Source organism: Artemia franciscana, chromosome 11 (assembly GCF_032884065.1).
Source record: "Artemia franciscana chromosome 11, ASM3288406v1, whole genome shotgun sequence".
Classification (NCBI taxonomy): Eukaryota; Metazoa; Arthropoda; class Branchiopoda; order Anostraca; family Artemiidae; genus Artemia; species Artemia franciscana.
In genome coordinates, this window is record NC_088873.1 from 44,448,285 (window position 1) to 44,471,698 (window position 23,414).

The following is a 23,414-nucleotide window of genomic DNA, read 5'->3' on the forward strand; positions in this document are numbered from 1 at the left end:
TCTCTCTCTCTCTCTCTCTCTCTCTCTCTCTCTCTGTATTTTTTATATTTACTGTCTATGAGTTAGTGCGAGAAGGGTTCAGTGCAAGAATGCCACTCGTCTGGCGCCATCAAAAGGCATAATAAATATTTTTAGTTTCCAAATAATTTTTTCCGTTTATTATTTTCAAGGTTTTTTCTATTATTATTATTATTATTATTATTATTGTTATTATTATTAATTGTTGAAAACAGTCTAGGTTATTTTGAGTGATCAGAATAAATTCTTACGAGAATATATGCTGATATATTTTCGACTATTTCTTTTCTTCTACCCTTATGTCTCTCCCTCCCCTCTCTCTCTCTCTCTCTCTCTCTCTCTCTCTCTCTCTCTCTCCTCTTTGTGTATTTTTTATATTTACTGTCTATGAGTTAGAGCGAGAAGGGTTCAGTGCAAGAATGCCACTCGTCTGGCGCCATCAAAAAGCATAATAAATATTTTTAGTTTCCGAATAATTTTTTCTGTTTATTATTTTTAAGGTTTTTTCTATTTTATTATTATCAATTGTTGAAAACAGTCTAGGTTATTTTGAGTGATCAGAATAATTTTTTACGAGAATATTTGCTGAAATATTTTCGACTATTTCTTTTCTTCTGTCCTTTTGTCTCTCCCCCCCTCTCTCTCTCTCTCTCTCTCTGTATTTTTTTATATTCACTGTCTAAGAGTTAGTGCGAGAAGGGTTCAGTCCAAGAATGCCACTCGTCTGGTGCCATCAAAAGCCATAATAAATATTTTTAGTTTCCAAATAATTTTTTCCATTTATTATTTTTTCGAAGTTTTTTCTCTATTGTGGTGATTATTAATTATTGGAAACACTATAGTTTATTTTGTGTTATCAGAATAAATCCTTACATGCATATTTTCTGAAATCCTTTCAACTATCTCTTTCTTCTTCCCTTTGTTTCTCTCTCCCTCTATTTTTTTTTTTTACATGTTTACTGTTCATGAGTCAGTTTATAAATAGCATGTATATCTTAAAGTCTTATTTGAATCTGCAACATCAATTCTTATATGTCCATCTTGTAGTTTTATAGTAATAGTATATGTGTTTGCTACTTCTTTACCATTGAGTCTTTGTGGGGACCAGTGTTGTATATCTTTTGTATTTTGTTTGATCTTTTTGCTGGAATATACCTTATCTTAAATTAAGCCGTCCTGGCCGAATGGGTTGGTGCGCTGGATTCGGGATCCCTTGTCTGAGAGGACGCGGGTTCGAATCCCGGTGTACCCAATTCTTCAGTTTGGGACGGGGGTCAGTGGCGTGACCTGGAAGCTTAGCCTGAGTCGACCCAGCTCTAAATGGGTACCTGGAGAAAATCTGGGGAAGGTAAACAGGAAGGTGTGCGAAAGCACAGGATGGCTGGCCCCCCAACCCCCATTGCACTCCCTGGCTGAAGGGCCAAGAAACGGAGATCAGCACCGCCGGTACGGAATGTAAAGTCTAATGCCGTATCCTTTACCTTCCCTTACCTTTTTTTACCTTATCTTAAATATATTTTCCTTTTTTAGATAGCTATAGCTTTTCGTTCTATGAAACATCTAGTACTTTCCTTTTTTTTTGATTTTTCTTTTATTATTAAATTCGTAGTAGCTGAATATTATACATTATATATAATAAAAATATTATAATTCTCGTGTATGTTTTTCCAGGGATAAATACGAACTCAATGTTACTGCCACTGATGATGGTGCTTGTTGTGGAGGTGGTGGACCACGTCACACATCTACGGCTGTTGTCGTTGTTTTCATCACTGACGTCAATGATAATAAGCCAATTTTCCACGACTGCTCCACTTACAGCCCCAAAATTGAAGAAGGGGCTCCAAATGGGAGTCCCGTAATCAAAGTTCACGCTACAGACGCTGACAAAGGCGTTAATGGCCAAGTCAAATACTCTATTGTTCAACAACCGAATCAAAAGGGAACCAAGTTTACAGTGGACGAAGAAACGGGGGAAGTTTATACAAACAAGGTGAGGGAAGATTTTATAAAGTAAAAGATAATTAAAAGTAAATTGATAATGAAATAAAGTTAATTAAAATAAGATAAGTAAAATAAGATAATTAAAAGTAAAATAAGTCTGTATAATTATACAGACACCTGAAAATCATTAAGGATAGGCCTGGAGTTCATAAGGAAAGTTTACTACAGTGGATGAAGAAACGGGGGAAGTTTATACAAACAAGGTGAGAAGATAAGATTTTTAAAGTAAAAGATAATTAAAAGTGAAATTGATAATTAAATAAAGATAATTAAAATAAGATAATTAAAAGTGGAATTGCATTGTATCGTCTAAGTAAGACAGGGGTGGAGTGTATCGAAAATTTATAGAGACACTGGAAAATCATTTAAGGATAGGCCTGGAATTCATAAGGAAATCAATTAAATATGGCAGTGTTAAATGTGAAGTACCCATACAAAAGGAAAAATTCGAAATTGGTAAAATAGAAAAAAAGAGAAAGGTGGAGGAAATCAAAATGGTAAAAACTATGGCGATAGGTTGCATAAAAAGCGACGTATGATTAATACAAAAGGTGGGAATGAATTAAAGTAAAGCTGTGAGATTTTCAGTGGAAGTTCGAGATTGCCAGTTAGAGATTGTCAACGTAGTTGTTTGGCAAAATTCTTCCAAATAAATGAAAAGTGTAAGAAAAAACAAGCTTATTTATGCAAAATGCGAAGTAAAATCTATCTAGAAAAGACAAGCTTATTAATGAAAAATGTGAAGCAAAATTTATCTAGAAAAGACAAGCTTATTAATGCAAAATGTGAAGCAAAATCTATCTAGAAAAGACAAGCTTATTATTGAAAAATGTGAAGCAAAATCTATCTAGAAAAGACAAGCTTAATAATGTAAAATGCGAAGCAAAATCTATCTAGAAAAGGCAAGCTTATTAATGCAAAATGTGAAGCAAAATCTATCTAGAAAAGACAAGCTTATTAATGCAAAATGCGAAGCAAAATTTATCCGGAATAGACGAGCTTATTAATGCAAAATGCGAAGCAAAATCTATCTAGAAAAGACAAGCTTATTAATGAAAAATGCGAAGGAAAATTTATCTAGAAAAGACAAGCTTATTAATGCAAAATGTGAAGCAAAATCTATCTAGAAAAGACAAGCTTATTAATGAAAAATGTGAAGCAAAATCTATCTAGAAAAGACAAGCTTAATAATGTAAAATGCGAAGCAAAATCTATCTAGAAAAGGCAAGCTTATTAATGCAAAATGTGAAGCAAAATCTATCTAGAAAAAACAAGCTTAATAATGTAAAATGCGAAGCAAAATCTATCTAGAAAAGACAAGCTTATTAATGCAAAATGCGAAGCAAAATCTATCTAGAAAAGACAAGCTTATTAATGAAAAATGCGAAGTAAAATCTACTTAGAAAAGACAAGCTTATTAATGCAAAATGCGAAGCAAATCTATCTAGAAAAGACAAGCTTATTAATGCAAAATGCGAAGCAAAATCTATCTAGAGAAGAGAAGCTTATTATGCAAAATGAGAAGCAAAATCTATCTAGAAAACGCAAGCTTGTTAATGCAAAATGCGAAGCAAAATCTATCTAGAAAAGACAAGTTTATTAATGCAAAATGCGAAGCAAAATCTCCTAAAGACAAGCTTATTAATGCAAAATGCGAAGCAAAATCTATCTAGAAAAGACAATCTTATTAATGCAAAATGCGAAGCAAAATGTATCTAGAAAAGACAAGCTTATTAATGCAAAATGCGAAGCAAAATTTATCCGGAATAGACGAGCTTATTAAGGCAAAATGCGAAGCAAAATCTTCTCGAGCCCTGATGGACCAAATTTGTCTTTTCAAGTGTAAAAAACTCTGGGAACGACTAAAATGAAAAGAAGAGGTGGCAAAATCGAAGTAAGGTAAAAACGAAAACTCAAACGAACACTAAAAAATAATAAAAAACAGGCCACAAAGTCAATGAGACAAATTCGAATGTAGCAAGGTCAAGCATGACAGATAGATATAAAACGAAAATTTAAGCAAATTCAGAAATGTCCAAAATTGACAAAAAAAAGAAGGAAAACCTTAATTTATTGAGTCTTTTCGTCCAATCCATCAATAAGTACCTGATATAAGATAAAGTTCATGCCCTTGATTTCGAAAAGCTACCTTTTGTGCATTGAGCGGTCCTGCAATGTGCTGCTATCTTTTTTCTTTCAAGCTGCTTGGAATAACCATAAAAATATGCATCGTTAATTTCCAAGTGAATTCTAGTTAAATTTTTCAAATCGGTCTGATTGTTAGAACTTTCAAGTAATGTATAATTCAGTAACACCTAAAATGATTATTGTACGCTGTAGTTTACTATAGTGTAAGTAGTGGAAAAGGGGCAGAACCAGATATTTAATTTATCAATGCTGAACCAATCATAACTAATTGCCGTCCCTACAACAAAATGGTATATCGAAGAAAGCCTTCGAGATGAAGGTTAATAAGCAGTTTGTGTTCTTTCCCCTTTTTTATTATATATGGTTTTTTTTCATCGAATATTTGAGAAAAACCAAATATTCTTTTTACTCAAATATTTTGATATCTTTAAGAACGATCCTTCTGAAGTAGCAAGCTATTCCACCTTCATCAAACAAGAGGTTTTCAGTTGTCTATGGGATATTGGTTTTTAATAAGTTTCGAATTATGAGATTTTTGGCGCCTTGGGAAAATCTATTCTTTCCCTTTTGTTGTTATGTATATTCTGTCTTACAGAATTTTTTGTACTGACCTATAGTCAGACCTATAATTTTCTACGAAGCAAAACTTCCCTTACTGTTATTATCATTGGTATTATTATTATTATTGCTGTTATTCATATAGTTTTTTTTTATCAGGGTTGCTACTAGCCAAAATGTTTGGAGGGGGAGGCAAGGGATTTTACCGACTGGTGGGTTTTTGCCGACAGTTTTTCTCAATAATTAGCATAATGTCCGTTTCGAACACAATACGTAAAATCACTGCACGAGTCGGTAAAACCGCTTCATTTACTGACCGAGATTCAGATTTTGGTACATGTCATTTAACTATTTTAATGCTCTTTATTTAATGAAACGGAAAACTGTGGCACCATCTGTAAACTCATGGCAGGAGTCGGTAAAACTTCTGTGTTTACCGACCAAATCCGAAATTTCTATAGATGACATGTCAGTATTTTTTTTGGTTTTTATATAACCAAACAAAGAATTGTGATGTAAAAAATTATGATGCTTCGTTTCACGATTTTACCGACTGATTTTTTTACTGATTGACCAAAATATTGGAAGGGCGTCCCCTTCCCCGCCAAAAGTGACGGCCCTGTTTACTATGGACAGTCTCTCTTCCCCTCTTATGATCTATAGTCATGCCAAAAATCTTTTACGAGGTAAAACTTCCCTTACTATTATTATTGTTATTATTATTAGTATTAGTATTATTGTGATTCTTTTTGGTATTATAATTATGGACAGATTCGCTGTTTGAATTATGCTTCTATTTAAGTTACGTAATACCAATATTAAAATGTCTAATAATATCTTGAAGGTAATGGCTTAATAATATATCTTAAAGGTAAATATCTAATATTATCTTAAAGAACCCTGAAAAATAGATAGTTAGAAAGAGTTTCAGCTATGTAATTCAAGTTGCATCATAGGATGATTTAAGCTATTGGCAAGTACATTCTTGAATGAGAAATAATCTACTGTGTTGTTCAAGATTTTATTTTAAGGCATTTAATTTTAATCTATTCCATATATAAGAGTTAGTTTGAGGAGAAGGGGCAGATGTGAAAATCTCATAAACTCTTGAAATAAGTGAAGAATGTTAAAAATACTTACGAGGAAGATGGGGAGGGGATCAAATCTTAGGTACGTTCCTGGTGTGTCATCTCTGATATCTCATAATATTTGTAATTTTTTTTGTCACATGCGAAATATATGAAACATATTTAAGGCATCAAACATTTTAGTGTACTAATATAGTTCAAGGTATTGAATGTATTTTAAAACAATATATATTAGGTATTTCGTTTCAAATTCCATATACGGAAAGTAATTTTAGGGGAGAGGGAAGGGGTGGTAAAAGAAATCGCAAAAATTTGTGAAATATGTAAAAAATTATGACAAGAATAGTAAAAATACTTTTGGGAAAGATGGGGAGGGGAGGGGATCAAATCTTACGTACTTTCCTGGTGTATCACCTCTGATATCTCATACTTTTTGTAATTTTTTGTGTCACATGCGAAATATAGGAAAAATGTTTAAGGCATCAAACATTTTTGTGTACTAATATAGTTCAAGGTATTGAATGTATTTTAAAACATATATATATATATATATATATATATATATATATATATATATATATATATATATATATATATATATATATATATATATATATATATCAGGTATTTCGTTTCAAGCTATACCATATATAGAAAATAATTTGATGAGAGAGTGAAGGGGCGGTTCAAGAAACCGCAAAAGTGTGTGAAGTATGTGAAAAAAATGAGAAGAACAGTAAAACGACTTTTGGGAAAGGTTGGGGGGGGGTGTCAAATCTTGCCTACTTTCCTGCTGGGTTACCTCTGGTATCTCATAATTCTTAGCAACTCTTCGTTTTTTCCCCATATAACTAGTTATGTTTGTTTTTTTTTCTATTTTTACTATTTCTTTCGATTAGCATCGAGTAAAAGCTATTTACATAACATGAATCAAGTTGTCCGGGCGATTTGTTTTGTTTTTCTTCCCCATTTTACGCTTTACAAAGTTCTTTCTTTGTAAATAATAGAAATTCTAAAAAAATATAATATATGTTGGATATTTTCTGGTATTGCAAGCTTTCTGATATATAAAAGTTTAGGTAAATGCGTCGTTTCATAGAAAATTAATTTAATTTACCTAAAATGGACGAGTTTAAACTGAAATGGGGTAAGCTTAAAATGAGGAGTTTAAGCTAACATGGGGTAGGATTTAGAATGGGATAGGGTTAAAATGGAGAATTTAAGCTAAAACGGGGTAGGATTTGAAATGGGGAGTTTAAGCTAAAATGGGGTAGGATTTCTAGGTTTGTTGGCCAATTTCTAAAGAGAAATTCGGAGTATAAAATATAACTAATAAAATATAACTAATAAAATATAACTATAAAATATAACTGCTAGAACTAACAGCTTGTTTCAGCACCAAGCTACCGAACCCAGATATTGCAAGCTGTCAGAGACCAGAGCTGTCAGAGATAGCAGCTGTGCAATCTCCCCCTCTGCCACTCAGTATTCACAGCCATAAAGCAATACTACTAACAATTATGCAATTTTCGTCCTCTTCTTCAAAAAGGTGATGGAAGAGTGAAATTGCTACATTTTCAAATTATAGCTTGTTTTCTAATGAACTTTTTCAAATCATAGCTTGTTTTCTAATGAACTTATCACGTATATTATAGCGCATAATTTTTACTGTCATTTTTGTTTAAAAATAAAAGATTTGCGGTGCCCTGTTAATAAGGAATCTAGTGACTTCTTAGAAAATCACGTAAGTTAAAATCCTTTTCTCCAAATAAAGCGTTTCCTCCTGTGAATTTGTTTTCAGTTTTTTCTTTTTTTATGTTCTATTGGTATAGTCTATTATATACTAAATTTATTAAAAACCTTTAGTCCCCTCATTACAAAAAATACAGCTCAATAGTTTCACTCTTCCTCATTATTTATGCTATTTATTTTATTTTTACTATTATTATTATTTACTATTTATTTTTACTTATTTACTATTTATTATTATTTTAATTATTTTATTTTACTATTTATTTTATCTCATTATTTTATACTATGTTATTTATACATCATTATTTATACCATTTCCCTCGTTTAACCCCTTTTTGAGCGTCTATTAACGTATTTAACTGCTTGCAGTTTTCAGTAGTTTTAATTTATTTTTAACCGTTTGAACCTTTTGTGTCTTTTTTCTTCTCTTTTGTGTCTTTCTCTTATTGTCTTTTTCTTTCTCTTTTGGCCAATCTTATTTTTGTTTTAGCTTTAAAGATCGACTCTGAAATCTAAATTTCGGTTCAAATGGGCTTGTGATAGTCGTTTTTGGGAAATTATCTTTTTTTTTCTTTCGTTTTCTTCCGTGTTATTCATCATCCACTTCTCTTCTTCGGGCCTGCCAATATGACCTGACTTCTACTTCAACTGAATTAATTGACCATTCTATTTTAGGTATTTGATCGTGAAGGCGACGATGGAAAGTTTGTTTCAGTTACAGTCAAGGCAACTGACCAAGGAGACCCTTCCTTAGAGGGGGTTTGTTCATTTACTGTTGAAATCACGGATGTAAATGACAACCCGCCGTTATTTGATAGACAGGTAAATTAATTGGATGTAATGCCCCTTTTTCAGTTTCCCCCCTCTGAACCAACAGAAAAATGTGTATCTTGCTTAATATTTGGTAAAAAAGAGCACGATTTTTTTACTTTACCCTGTATGTTAATTTGTTTTGTATGTGGAACCGCTGGGGCATACTATACATTTGCACCGGGGAAGGGTTGGGTCGGTTTAATTCAACGTTTTCTGAGACGTTTTACACCCGTAAGTCCATGAGGATGCTAAAAACGACAAAATAGTAAAGCAGAAACAACGAGGATAATAACAACCAGTGAAAAATCGAAGAGAACTATTCAAATATTTAGGTCGAGACCTTTGCTTGGCTGTCTTCAATGATTGCTTGGCTGTCAGGATTATACAAAAATACAGATATTCTGCACTGATCACGGTGAAGCAGAGGTCTGGAACAAAATATTAATTAACATGTCTTCGATTTTTCACTGGCGGACATTATCCTCGTAAAAAGTACCTATGCGTATTTCTCAATTTAACTAACTTATTTTTCAAACTTTCATGTTTTGCTACCTTTACCAAATAGAGTTGGAACATAGAACAAATAGCTGAAATTCTTCCTCGTAGAAGCGTAGAAACAAAGACACGACAAAGTAGGCAAATATTTCTCAGGTATCTTTACTTTATTGTAATTATTGTTGTATAATTATTATTTACCTAATTCATAATTATTATTAGTATTATTAACCTGACTATCTATTTTATTGTTAATATCTATTATTGTTTATTATTAACCTAACTATTGTATTAAACTATATATAATTATTATTAAGTAACTATCCCCATGAATAATAGAAGAAAAAAAAAGTCAGTAATAGTATTTAGCTTACACGCGGCTTTACGTTGTGTGCCATCTATAATTTGTCCAGTTCTTAAACGAAAACTAGTAATCACAATGTGATATAGGACATATTTTTGAATTTTTTGGGTTCCTAGTTAATTGGTTAACGGTAAACTAGTCAGCTGGTTAATGTTAAGGCGTTCAATATTATTACTAATTATAATTGAATATACGATAAATTATAATATTCGATTATCAAATATAATAATTGAATGTTATATTATGTTGACCAATAGTATTATCAGCTGATCAATGTTACATAAATATAGCTAAACTGCTCTGAAAATGATTTGCCTTTAGTAGTGTAAAGTAGACTCTGGTTCATTTTTGGCTATTATTATTCATATCAAACAAGAGCTAAGAGCTCATATGGCACTTGTGACGAGGTCGGAAGAGCCGAGAGCTCATATGGTACGAGGTCGGAAGAGCCAAGAGCTCATTTGGACGAGGTCGGAAGAGCCAAGAGCTCATTTGGCACTTGTGAGAAGGTCAGAACCTAAAGTTAAACTTTATAGCACAAGATCCTTCTAAATATCAAATTTCATTAAGATCTGGTCACCCTTTCGTAAGTTACAAATACCTCAATTTTCAAAATTACCTCCCCCCTCCCAATTCCACCAAAGAGAGCAGATCCGGTCCAGTTATGTCAGTCACGTATCTTAGACAGGTTTCTATTCTTCCCATCCAGTTTCATCCTGATCTCACCGCTTTAAGTATTTTCTAAGATTTCCGGTCCCCCCAACTGCCCCCCCCCCCAATTACGTTTGATCCGGTTGAGATTTAAAATAAGATATCAGAGTTACGAGGTCCTTCTAAATATGAAGTTTCATGAAGATCCGATCACTCCTTCGTAAGTTAAAAATACGTTATTTTTCTTATTTTTCAGAATTACCCCCCCCCCCCCCGCAATTGAGCGGATCCGTTCCAATTATGTAAATTACGTATGCAAGACTTTTGCTTATTTTTCCAACCAAGTTTCATCCCAATCCTTCCAATCTAAGGGTTTCCCATCATTTTAGGTCTCCCCACCCCAAACTTCCCCCAATGTCACCAGATCCGGTCAGGATTTAAAATAAGAGCTTTGAGCCACGATATCCTTCTAAAAATCAAATTTCATGGAGATCCAATCACCCATTCGTAAGTTAAAAATACCTCATTTTTTCTATTTTTTCAGAATTAACCCCCCCCCCCAACTACCCAAAAGAGAGCGGATCCGTTCCGTTTATGTCAATCATCTATCTAGGACTTGTGTTTATTTTTCCCACCATGTTTCATCCCGATCCCTCCACTCTAAGTGTTTTCCAAGTTTTAGGTTTCCCCCTCCCAACTCCCCGCCCCCATCACCAGATCCGGTCGGGATTTAAAATAAGAGCTCTAAGACACGATATCCTTCTAAACATCAAATTTCATTGAGATCCGATCACCCGTTCGTAAGTTGAAAATACCTCATTTTTCTAATTTTTAAGACTTACTCCCCCCCTCCCAACTACCCCAAAGAGAGCAAATAAGTTCCGATTATGTCAATCATGTATCTGGGACTTGCGCTTATTTTTCCCATCAAGTTTCATCCTGATCCCTCTACTCTAAGTGTTTTCCAAGATTTTAGGTTTCCCCCCTCCAACTCCCCCCAATGTCATCAGACCCAGTCGGGATTTAAAATAAGAGCTCTGAGACACAATATCATTCCAAACATCAAATTTCATTAAGATCCAATCACCCGCTCATAAGTTAAAAATACTTCATTTTTTCTATTTTTCCGAATTAACCGGCCCCTTCTCCCCCCCCCCAGATGGTCAAATCGGGAAAACGACTATTTCTAATTTAATCTGGTCCGGTCCCTGATACGCTTGCCAAATTTCATCGTCCTAGCTTACCTGGAAGTGCCTAAAGTAGCAAAACCGGGACTTTAGGTTTTCCCCCTCCAACTCCCCCCAATGTCATCAGATCCGGTCGGGATTAAAAATAAGAGCTCTAAGACACAATATCATTCCAAACATCAAATTTCATTAAGATCCAAATACCCGCTGATAAGTTAAAAATACTTCATTTTTTCTATTTTTTGCGAATTAACCGGGCCCCCACTCCCCCCCAGATGGTCAAATCGGGAAAACGACTATTTCTAATTTAATCTGGTCCGGTCCCTGATACGCTTGCCAAATTTCATCGTCCTAGCTTACCTGGAAGTGCCTAAAGTAGCAAAACCGGGACCGACAGACCGACAGACAGACCGACAGACCGACAGACAGACCGACAGACAGACCGACAGAATTGGCGACTGCTATATGTCACTTGGTTAATACCAAGTGCCATAAAAACAAATGCACTGAATGAGTTCTTTCTCTAGAAGTATTGCTCTGCAAAAGTTAAACTTCGATGTAATAAGTCGGGTTTGAGGGGGTAGTAGCCCTTCTGACATTTAGAGTAACATTAATTGTTAATTAAACAAAACACGCTCAAAATTACGCTTTAGTTAGGTCTCAGAAAACCGGTTTCATAGCAACAAAGACACATGACGGGTCATAGAATGCATTGGACTTGTATAATTCGGGCCATATTTTTGCACATTAGGGGGAGGGGTAGTTTAGGTTAGGTTAGGGGCGCTGTCCAAATGCTCAACCCCTCCTCCCTCCCCATTAATATGTAAATATATAGCCCAATTTATATTATTATATAAACTAATATATATATATATATATATATATATATATATATATATATATATATATATATATATATATATATATATATATATATATATAGACTAATATATATAATATTATAATAACCAACATATATAATATATATAAATTTAGACTTATATATATAATATTATATATATATATAAACTAACATATAAGGTATATTTCATTAGGATTAATATAACTTCACTTCTTGGATGTGTTTCGTTTAATTAACCAGTACCAGAGTAACCCTCAGGAGGGCATTAAAAAAGGAACCAAAAATTAAATATAAAAAAAATATTTTCAAATGAAAGTAAAGAGCGACATCAAAACATAAGACGAACATAATGAATAAAACGAACAAAATAGATGTTCTGTATATGTGGGGATTTGTATGACATATTTTTGCTCAAAGCATTTATCTTTGAAATCATATATTGTTTTTGTTTTTTTACTTCTGTAAAACCGTGGTGCACTAAGTAATTTTTTTTCTAATCCTCATTTCCCTAAGAAATAAATATCTGAGGGATGCTTTTTTTTGTTTGCTTCAGGGATACATTTTTTTATGGATATTAAACTTGACTGTCAAAAATGGAGTTGGAAGAGGGATTAGTGGCCCTTCTTCACATTAAAAGAGCCCTGGATTAAATAGTGAGTAGTAACTCACTAGGCCCTTCTGAAGGGCAAACAATGACCTTCTGAATAGACATCAAAACTCCCTAGTTATCTCCTTGCACTTTATGCTAAAGTTTGGATCATTGCCATCAGTGCTTAGGAACTACTATTCAAGGACAAGGGCAATTGGAATGGAAAGCACCTTTCAAAATACCTCAAGAATGGAAGACCTTATTGATTTGTATATGCTTTAAACAATGTGATTCCTAGTTCAAATGTTTTAATATCTAATCGGTTCCACATATGTTACACTCATAAATGCTTTCAGCATTTATGAGTTAAGCTGGAGGTAGCCCCCTCCCTTTCGTATGTAGAATATTTTTTCTCCGTTGTGAGTTTTTGGTGCAGCTCTTCAAATTCATTGAAAAAGATACTGATGTGTTCTAAATTGATTTGAACATTGAATAAGAGTTTTTTGTTATTATATTAAAGTTGTTATTATTAGTTAATTATTATATTATTATTAAATTGTTATTATTTAATTTTATATTAACGAGCTGGTGAGCATTGGCGTCAATTCACGAAAATACCTTTGAAATACCTACATTAGCCTTGTCTTTAAGAGTAGATGGCTTGGGACATTATATGCATGTTATTATCTTTTCGTTTTTATAAATTTTAAGAATACGTTGAAAATGTGAAGCAAAACACAACAATTGGAACAAACATTCTTAGAAACTTTCCTCCCCATGGAAAATTTCTCTTTGGAAAAACCCCCAGCAGAAAATTCATCCCTCCCGTCGCCCAAAAATATATGCATATTTCTCAATAATAATTACTTTGCGCAAATAATGGGCACATTTTATGACTTGGAGAACTTTCCCCTGGTGCTGTTGGGGGAGGGGGATATGTTATATTCAAAGGTATAGTTATTTGGCCTTTCAACTATGATTAACAAAATGGCCATCTCAAAATTTTGATCGGACGCTATCGGGAAAAAGGGGTGGAGAGGGGTTTATTTGCCCTCCAATCTTTTTGGTCACTCAAAAAGGGCACTAGAACTTTTAATTTCCGTTCAAATGAGTCCTCTCTTGATATTCATGGACCATTAGGTCAAATGTGTTTATATATTTTAGAAATACGTTGAAAATGTGAAGCAGGACACAACAATTGGAACAAACATTCTTAGGGTGTCAGCAAGTGATGAAGATGCTGACAACAATGGTGCCATTATCTACAACCTCACTGCCCCCTACAATCCATCTGATATTGACTATTTTTCTATACTACCTGAGTCAGGATGGATTGTTTTAACAAGACCACTTGACGTAAGTATCTTTAATGTGGTAAAACTAGGTTATGTTGGTGTTCGTCTTGTAATATAATACATGCTTCACGTTATCTTGCATATGAAGTGCCATTTTTGATTGGTTTTAGGCTATTTTTCGAACTTCCATAAATTTATTTTCAAAATAACATTTAACTATTAAGACTAATCGAAATAATAGTTACCATTCCTGAATCAGGTGCAAATGGCAATTTATTCTTAGCAGACCGTTTTTTTCAAGTACGTTTCATGGCCCATGGTTCGTTATTTACTAGGTTGCCTCGCTCCACTTTGGTCTTCTCGGTCCACTGTAACATAAATAAAATATATAAATAAAGGTTTAATACGTACTTCACATTGTCTTGCATATGAAGATGCAGTTTTAGTTACAAATTGTTTTTTTTTTATTTTCTTTTGTCAATTATCAAAGGCACGTAGATATAGCAATTTTCTTTCAAACTAGCTTTAAGCAGCACTCTATGAGGTTCTAGTGTTCTACTAGTGGTGAAAAAAAAAAAAAAAAAAAAAAAAAGGTACCTATGTAATAAACAGACTTTTCTTATTCTTCAAGATGGGGGACTGTAAGTTTCCTGTATGGGGTTTTTGGCAATGGCTATTCCAATATTGTGTTTTTCGTTTCAATACAGTGCCATTCTCGATTGGTTTAAGGCTATTTTTCGAACTTCCATAAATTTGTTTTCAAAATTTTACTATTAAGACTATTCGAAATAATAGTTACCATTCTAGGTTCGAGATTCAAAGGTTTGAGTAAAGAAAGTTGGGAGCTGTTGTATTTTTTCAAACTGTTGAAGTTGAGAATTTTTTCTGCTTCATCATAAACGGAGTTAAACTTAAATCAAGATTAAATAAACTAAGAATTAAAAAGTGATGTTACATTAATGATATTGATGGTAAGAACGATTCATTACAGATTAGAAAAAATCAAAACAAGCTTTAATTAAATTCAGTAATTTTAAAATTTAGCTTTAAAAAAATAAATTTAATTAAACTCACGTTTGCTCTAATTTAATTCAGTCACAAGTCAAAATTCAAGTCACAGCAAAAAAAGAAAAAAAAACTTAAAAAGAAGTAAAAGCAGAAAGGGAAAAGTAAAAAAAGTATAGTATTAATAAAGAAAGGGGTGGAAATTGATGTAAGTGCAAAATTGGGTTTTTCGCTATCAAATAAATAAAACAGAAATAGAATACATAGAATATTTTCTTTTGGTTTTAAACTTAGCTTTAGGAATCTCGTAAAGGACTAATTATCCTGTAAAAAAAGAGTGAAGTGTGTTTATTACGATCTGGTTTTGAATATTTTGATTGGTAAAATAAAGTTCTTATCTATTATATTAGAAACAGCTCATCTCGTAATGATTTTATTTTAACTAAATAAACAACAAAAATAATCAATTAAATTGGGTTAGCCCTCCCATTGGTAACATCGGGGACTAAAAAAGAAAGAACAAAGAAAAAGTTTTGTTTGTGTTTAAAAAAGTTTCAACCTATTACTATTTAATCTGAATTGATCTTCGTTGAATTGAGGTTCAGAGTTCCATGTTGTTGTTTTTTTCAATCTTTAATTAATACATTTTTCCAATATCAGGATTTGGGCATTCCAATTGAACTTTTGAGAGCATCAATTCTTTAGTTCCACTTTCTTGTGGAAAAAGTAACCTCGCTTCAGTTGAGGTTACTCTTTAATAAAAAAGAGGGACCCGTCTTTTTTCAAAAGGTCCCTCTAGATTCGGAGTTGGTTCGTTGCTAAAAGCAAATTTTAAGAAATTAAAAAGTGTGCTGTATGACGTAATGTTTAATGCTTTTTTTAGTATAAATTACCTTAATTTACCGATCATTACCTCAATTACCGATAGTTGAATTTAATTACGTTGACTTAAATTACCAGAGGTCCTCCTTTTTTGTCGTTCGTTCAAAGTCTATTTTTGTCAATTATTTCTTGTATTTGTCCTGACCAGAAGCCCTCCCCCCAGTATATTTTTCCAAAAAGCCAATCAGCTTATGTAACATTTTACCAACTTCTCTCAAAATTGGTGTTTTATAGTGTTAGGGTCGAAGGATTAATTGATTCTTAACTCTGTATCGCTAACTTCAAAATCGCTTGGTAAATTCACGTTCCCACAACGAAGGATTATTATCAGTAACCGATAGAAACTATTCTTTTATTAAAGACTAAGTTATTGAATTTTCAAAACAGTTTTGACACATTCTTTTTTTTATAAAATACACCTAAATATACATTTTGTCCAAATCAAGCTCTGGAGTTAACAGCTTTGTTTCCAAACGTCTCAAATCAACCAATTAGATTGAAATATTTAACTTGGGTAATTTGTAAAAATTTGATCTATATTATACAAGCGAATATGCACGGTTCTTGTGTTTTATCACAAAACCTATGGTTCTTAGTAAGACTGTAAAATATATATATTTTGACTGCTCAATTTTTTCATTTTGTAAGATATAAATGGCTATTGTGGCTAATCAGATTCGAAGGATTGTGTGATTAGTATAACCAATCAGCTTGGGGAAATATTCACATCTGGAGAATTATTTTGACTTGGTATTTAAATGGCTGGATTTCTAAATAACTATCTGAAGTACGAGGACATAATTAATATTATTAATCGATATATCGTATATATATATATATATATATATATATATATATATATATATATATATATATATATATATATATATATATATATATATATATATATATATATATATATATATATATATATATATATATATATATATATATATATATATATATATATATATATATATATATAGATTAATATATAAATTGATATCATTAATATTGTACGGTATCGGGACTTGAGTTGATATCCGGGGTTTTTGTTCGTTTGCATTTGACGGGCATTAAAATCCCAATTTTGGGAGCTTTTGGGGGGTTAAAATCGGGAGGTGTTTGAGTTTGTGTGTTTTCACACTTTAATGTCTTGTTACGACTAAGGAATTTTTTGGATCAAGATCAATGAAGTCACCATCAGTTAAGTAAAACTAGGGGCCAAATTTCCTAAACGTAACATTTTAGCTGGTTTAAAAAATTTTTAGATACAAGGAATAATTTCAAGTATATGAAGAAACAATTTTATCTGGAGTATGTATAACAATTTTATAGAAACGAGTCTATATGAATGGAGGATTCTAAAGTATACAAAGAACAAATCTATCGTACGGGGTATATTAGAAGGATACAAGAGTATATATGAATGATACAAGAAACAATTTCAAGTATATGAAGGAACAATTCAATCTAAATCATACAAGAAAACAAGTCTAAATGTCTAAACATTCTACATATAGGAAAAAAAAAAATTCTGCCTGTATGAAGGAATAGTTATATTTGAAGGATACTGAAAAAAGAACGAATTAATAGAAAGAAACAACAGAAAACAAGAAACAAGAAGAAAAAATGGGGTACTTAAGCCGTGGAAATACTTTATTTGTCCTATACGAGTCGCTTTCTTGGCATAACAACTAACTTCGTGGAACAAATACAAGAGAAAATTGAGAAAAAATAGACTTTGAATGAATGAAAAAGGTTAACAGGAAATGATTTACTTCTGGAATAATAACCATTTTTAGATTTTTCACTACTGTATTGCAATACAGCTCAGAGAGGTCATTTTGAGGCTTGCCATCGGTTCTTCAACCTGGTTCTCAAAAATGGGAGGAGTTATCAGAAAAAGGAATCGAAGCCAGACTTTCTCCTCTCGCTGATTTTGGTCGCTATTCGACGAAATTGGCTAATAAACAAGTCACAAAATTTACTTTGTATCTATTGGTTACTTGAGGAAGAAACCTTTAATATGCTTTCGCAGTTTATAAATATAAAGCTGTATCAGTGGGAGTTCCTGGAGACTGTCTCCATGGGAGCTAAAGTGACTAGCCCCCCATCATTCATCTTGTTTTGGATGAAAATCTTTTCTTTAATAAAGTGTGATCTACTTAAAACATTTTGGACTTTAACCAAATCTCATTTGAAAACCTAAATGGTTTCCTGCTTTAAATTAACTTTGATGTAATTGCAAAAAAAGCAAAATAATAGTAGCTATATAATAATAACTTAATGAAAACAAGTTTTATATATGAGTATATATGTATATGTAATATGTTTATAATACATTTATTTATTTATTATTTATATTCTAAAACTTAATATATTCAGTTTGTAATTAAATTTTAGAATTATTCTAATTATTTATTATCAAGGTCGTATCCAGGGTGGGAGGTTACCCTCCCCCCCACACCCTAAGTATTTGTCTGAATCGTAAAAATGTAACAAGAATGCATATAAACTTATTTTTGATGTGGTTTTTATTTTTTAATTTTTTTGTAGCCATCAGCCATCAATTATTTTTCACAAATTAGGCATGAATAGGGAGTAAATTTTGAATTACTTTTCTATGCATATTCCAAATGCGTATATTTATTTAGTCTGGTTTTGCCACTCATAAGGAAATTTACGTAAGAAAGATATTACTGGGAACCTGCATGTTCGAAAATATTTGCCTAGTATTATTAACTAGGCAATATTTTTTAGGCAACTAGGCAACAATTAACTAGAAAATTTTTGCCAAAATATTAAAAATAAAAAACGTTTCTAACTGATACTCGAAAGTTAAGAGAATTCCTCTATCTACGGTCTACAGATAAATTATGGGTTTTTCAATAATTTCTAAATGTATTTTCCACTAAATCACAAAAAAAATTAAAAGTCGAAAACTTTTTTTCAAATGAATGTTTTGGGATTCAGTACAATAAAACTTTCCACTAAACATACAAAATTCAAACGTCGTCAGTTTTCATGGTGTTTGGGACCTATATAAATAAGATAAATTAATGAATATGTAATAAGACAAATAAGAACTCAAATTTTTTACTTTGAAATCTGTTCACAAATATAGAGATGGCCACCCTAGTCGAGCGGATGACACGCTGGAGTTGCATTCCTACGCCTTTGGGATGAAAATTTGAGTTCTGGTGCAGTAATTTCTTGGCTTGGGGTGGGAATCAGTAATGTGACTCTGCCAGCTCCACCGCCGCTACACACAGAGCGTGAAAGCCGAGCGTATGTTTCTCTCTCCCTCTCTAGACACTAATATAGAGGACTTCTATGGGAATTTAGGCTTTCAATTAAATTACACTAAATGAAGCTATATTTTACCCTCAACTATGAGGACCTTTAGTCCTCAGTTTTATAGATTATGAGGAAGCGTTCGGTTCTGTTGATAGAAGAGCTTTAGCAAGGGTCTTATCCTTGTATGATATACCAGACAAACACATGAAAGTGAGTAGTGCTACACACGAGAATAACACTGCTGCGGTTAATGTAGTAAATGAGGTTAGCAGCTGATTTTGTATTAAATCAGGAGTTACGCAGGGTTGTGTATCCCCCTTTATATGGATCATTTTGATGGACTTCGTCTTAAGGAGCACAGGAAAGGCAATTGGAGACCACGGAATCAAATGGGGAGGAAAAACGCTCCTGGACTTAGATTATGCTGATGATTTAAGCATCTTAGATGAAAGTGTGAGCAAAATAAATGAACTTATAGAGGTTTTGTGAATTCAGGGTGCTAGAATAGCTTTGGAAACACTAAGGCTAGGAATAAGTGAAGATGAAAATGTGACGTTGGATACAGAAAAGATTGATCAGGTGGGCAGCTTCACTTCCTTGGTAGTATTATTGGTAAAGACGGTGGAAGCAGTGAAGATGTTAAAAGTAGAATAGCTGAGGCTCAGGGTGTTTTTTCACAGTCAAAAAAGTTTGGAAGAATAGGAAGATAAATCTGCAAACCCAGACTAGAATATTGGAAGCTACAGTGATGACAGTGGTCAAATATGGCCCTGAAGCATTAGAGCTCCGAAAAGCGGATGAAGATTTGCTAGATGTTTTCGAGAGAAAATGCCTACGGATTGTTCTTGGTACGCGGCTGTCTGACCACATTTCAAACAGTAGGCTGTACGAAAAATGTGGTTCAGTTCCGCTTTCTAGGGCTGTGATGAGAGAAAGGTTGATATGGTTTGGGCACGCTCTGTGGATGAAGGATGACAGATTGCCGAAGATTTTCCTTTTTGGCCAACCATCTAGGGCTAAGCGAAAAGCAGGTCGTCCTCGTCTGGGTGAGAGGATGTCATAATGAAAAATTTAAAGGAAATGGAAACTTCCTAAGAGGGTGTAAAGAGGGAGGCTTTGAATAGATTGGGATGGAGGAGGAGCGTGCGTAGCTCTGTTGGCCTCAGGGGGCTTGGTGCTGCCGTGAGCTGTTAGTACTTATCCTGAAATATGCTTTCCGCGATAGAATTAATCCCAGAGAGAATAAAGTTTTCCTTTACCCTACATCTATATAAATTACCTAATTAATCTATTTTGATTACATTTGCAAATAGCCGGACAAAGATTTGCAAACCAAATTTGTTTCAATATGGAAAATTTCCCCTCTTCGATGTCCTCCCCCGCCTAAAAGTTTCCGCACATGTAAAACGGCGATAGTATTTTTAAATTTGAGAAACATTGTTGAATACAAAATTCAGAGAGTTTACTGAAAAAGAAATTTGAAATTTTGGAAGTGCGTTAGATGACAGAATTATTAATTAAGTAACATATTAATTGAATAACCTGACCATGTGAATAACCTGACCGAAGGCAACCGTCAATTATTTTTTTAGAGGGGTCTCTATTTACAGTCTACACGGAAAATAATTAGGGAGGGAGGATTTTATTATTGTTCAAAAATATATGCAACAAAGACTGGCAAATGCTTAATACTGGCAGTGTCCTTTCATCTCATTGTAATGTTTTATTATCAGGTTTGTATGTTTTTAATGTTTTTTTAAGCCTAGGCATTCCATATCTTCATCAATTAACTCCCCAGCTTATTCGTGATAAAATTCATACTTGAAAAAAGTTGTATTGACTGAATTGTACTAAACTGTAGTATAAAAAAAGTTCACTCCGTAATAGCTCTTTCACACTACGCAGTAAAACCATTCACACTAGCTTACCTTAAGACTATGTTACGTTATGTAATCTTACAGAGCAATTTTTTTCCGTAACGTAGGCGTTGCTAAGTAGACCCAGCTTTACCTTGAATTTTACCTTACGCAATTTTATTACACGTTACGGGAACGTTCAACCTAGCCACAAATGGGATTTCTGGATGAGTAAATATTTTTTTTTCTAGAAAGCCTTTCATGCCTGATCAGAGCTTGAACCCTCCCCTCCCCCCACCATCTCCATTCCATTTCTAATTTATGAATGTATTGCTTGATGATTTTAGACGATAGTTATGACAGTTTTATGGATTTTAAGGTAAACCTAGTGTGAAAAGAATTGTTTAATTGTGAAAGGTTATGCTTAACTTAATATAATTTAACTATTTGAAAGAGCACTAGAACTTTCCATTTAAGTTTCATATTAATTTTCTATGACAACGACTTCCGTACAAAGTGGCCTGGGGAAAAGCAAATATATATTGAAGCCAATTTGCTAAAAAAAAATACTATTCTTTATGGCAAAGCAATCTTCGGGCTAATAGATTATTGTCTTCCGATGTTGAATAGAATAAAAAATAAAAGAATAAAAAATAAGTGTAAGGGATACAAGATCCTAACCATTTTAATTAAGTTTTAGCTGGGATTTGATTTTGTGAACTGTGGGTTTCCTTACTTTTCAGATTAAAATTAGTCCACAAAAGAAAGTTTATTTTGAGCCACTGTGTAAATTGAGCCACTTAGTATAGTAAATTGTGCATAACAGCCACTTAACAAAAAATATTGAAAATAAGAAAAAAGGAAAAGAGAGGAAAGGAGAGAATGGGGTTTTATAAGGCCAACGAAAATACTGAATTCTACAAAATTGATATTTCGAAAAAAAAAAAAAAAAAAAAACAGACTTCCTCTAATATTGCTGAAGAAGGGAAGCAGTTATCAAAATATCCATTTTGTTGGATCAAGCATTTTCGTTGGCCTTCAAGCATTTGAAGCATTGGATCAAGCATTTTCGTTGGATCAAGCATTTTCGTTGGCAAGAATCCAATTCTTGCATTTCTTCTCTTTTGCTTTTTGTGATGACAGGTCAACTTGGTTTACGATACATTATTGAAAAATTTCAAGTAATCAAGTAAACCTGTGACTAGCCATTTTTATATTCTCTGAGTATGTCAGAAACAAATAATATCACTGTGGCTTTACGAGCCACAGTGTAAATTGAGCCACTTAGTATAGTAAATTTTGCATAACAGCCACTTAACAAAAAATATTGAAAATAAGAAAAAAGCAAAAGAGAGGAAAGGAGAGAATGGGGTTTATAAGGCCAACGAAAATACTCAATTCTACAAAATTGATATTTCAAAAAAAAAAACAAAAAAAAAAAAAAAAAAAAAAAAAAAAAAAACAGACTTCCTCTAATATTGCTGAAGAAGGGAAGCAGTTATCAAAATATCCATTTTGTTGGATCAAGCATTTTCGTTGGATCAAGCATTTTCGTTGGCAAGAATCCAATTCTTGCATTTCTTCTCTTTTGCTTTGTGTGATGGCAGGTCAACTTGGTTTACGATACATTATTGAAAAATTTCAAGTAATCAAGTAAACCTGTGACTAGCCATTTTTATATTCTCTGAGTATGTCAGAAACAAATAATATCACCTTTTTATAGCGCTAACCTGCTTTTTGTTTGCACTTTCTTATGTAGCGAGAACGTTTTCGTCTTCGTATCATAGCCTCTGACCGGGGTGATCCTCCTCTTTGGGCAGATGTTGATGTTGATCTTGATGTTGTGGACAGGAACAATAAACCCCCTATTTGGGACCAAGGAATGTATGGGCCGATACAGCTTAAAGAAAATGTCACAATTGGGACAGTAGTGACATCTGTCAAAGCCAGGTTTGTGAATAGGGAAAAGTCGCTACGGGTTTGAAATTTTCACTAAGAGTGTGCAATTTTCGATTTTTTTTTCTTTTAATGAAACACTTTTGCAAAACCTTGATTTCAATTTGTCTCTATATTTCCATTAGTTTTCAAGGAAACACGAAATTGTAGTTTTCTTTTAAAGCGAATTGAATTGTATAGTTTGGAGGATTTCCCACTCTTTGATTTATGAGAAAACATGAGCCATTCTGAATACTAATATTATAAGTGTTTATTAGTGTTTTCACAGATAATTCAAACTAACAATATTACAAAATTAGATTTACATTGCAGGAAACATATCACAGCTGAATAAAAAAAGAGAAAAACCCGTGGCATTTAACCAAACACCAGGAAAACTATCTTCTGGAACCATCTATATATATGGATAGTTCTATATAACTATATGGATAGTTCTGGAACAATCTTTGTTCTATGACTATCTACCTTGGTTCTTCTGTCCTAGGAATGACGCATGGATGGATAATAGATAGACTTATCTATCAACAAATGAACTAACATCATTTTTACACAACCCTAATAAGGGGGTTGATCAGGGTTGCCTCTCACTCA

The 23,414-nt window shown here is 33.0% G+C and overlaps 1 protein-coding gene across 1 annotated transcript in view; it reads left to right on the forward strand.

Annotated features, from left to right (window-relative positions):
- The window catches only part of LOC136033272 (neural-cadherin-like), a gene marked incomplete at its 3' end in the record, with an annotated part of 123,706 nt that overhangs the window by 88,211 nt on the left and 12,081 nt on the right, over nucleotides 1-23,414 (forward strand). Inside the window, 4 exon segments of the mRNA XM_065714029.1 lie at nucleotides 1,690-2,011; nucleotides 8,244-8,390; nucleotides 13,694-13,885; nucleotides 22,627-22,817. Coding sequence (XP_065570101.1) covers nucleotides 1,690-2,011; nucleotides 8,244-8,390; nucleotides 13,694-13,885; nucleotides 22,627-22,817 — 852 coding nt within the window.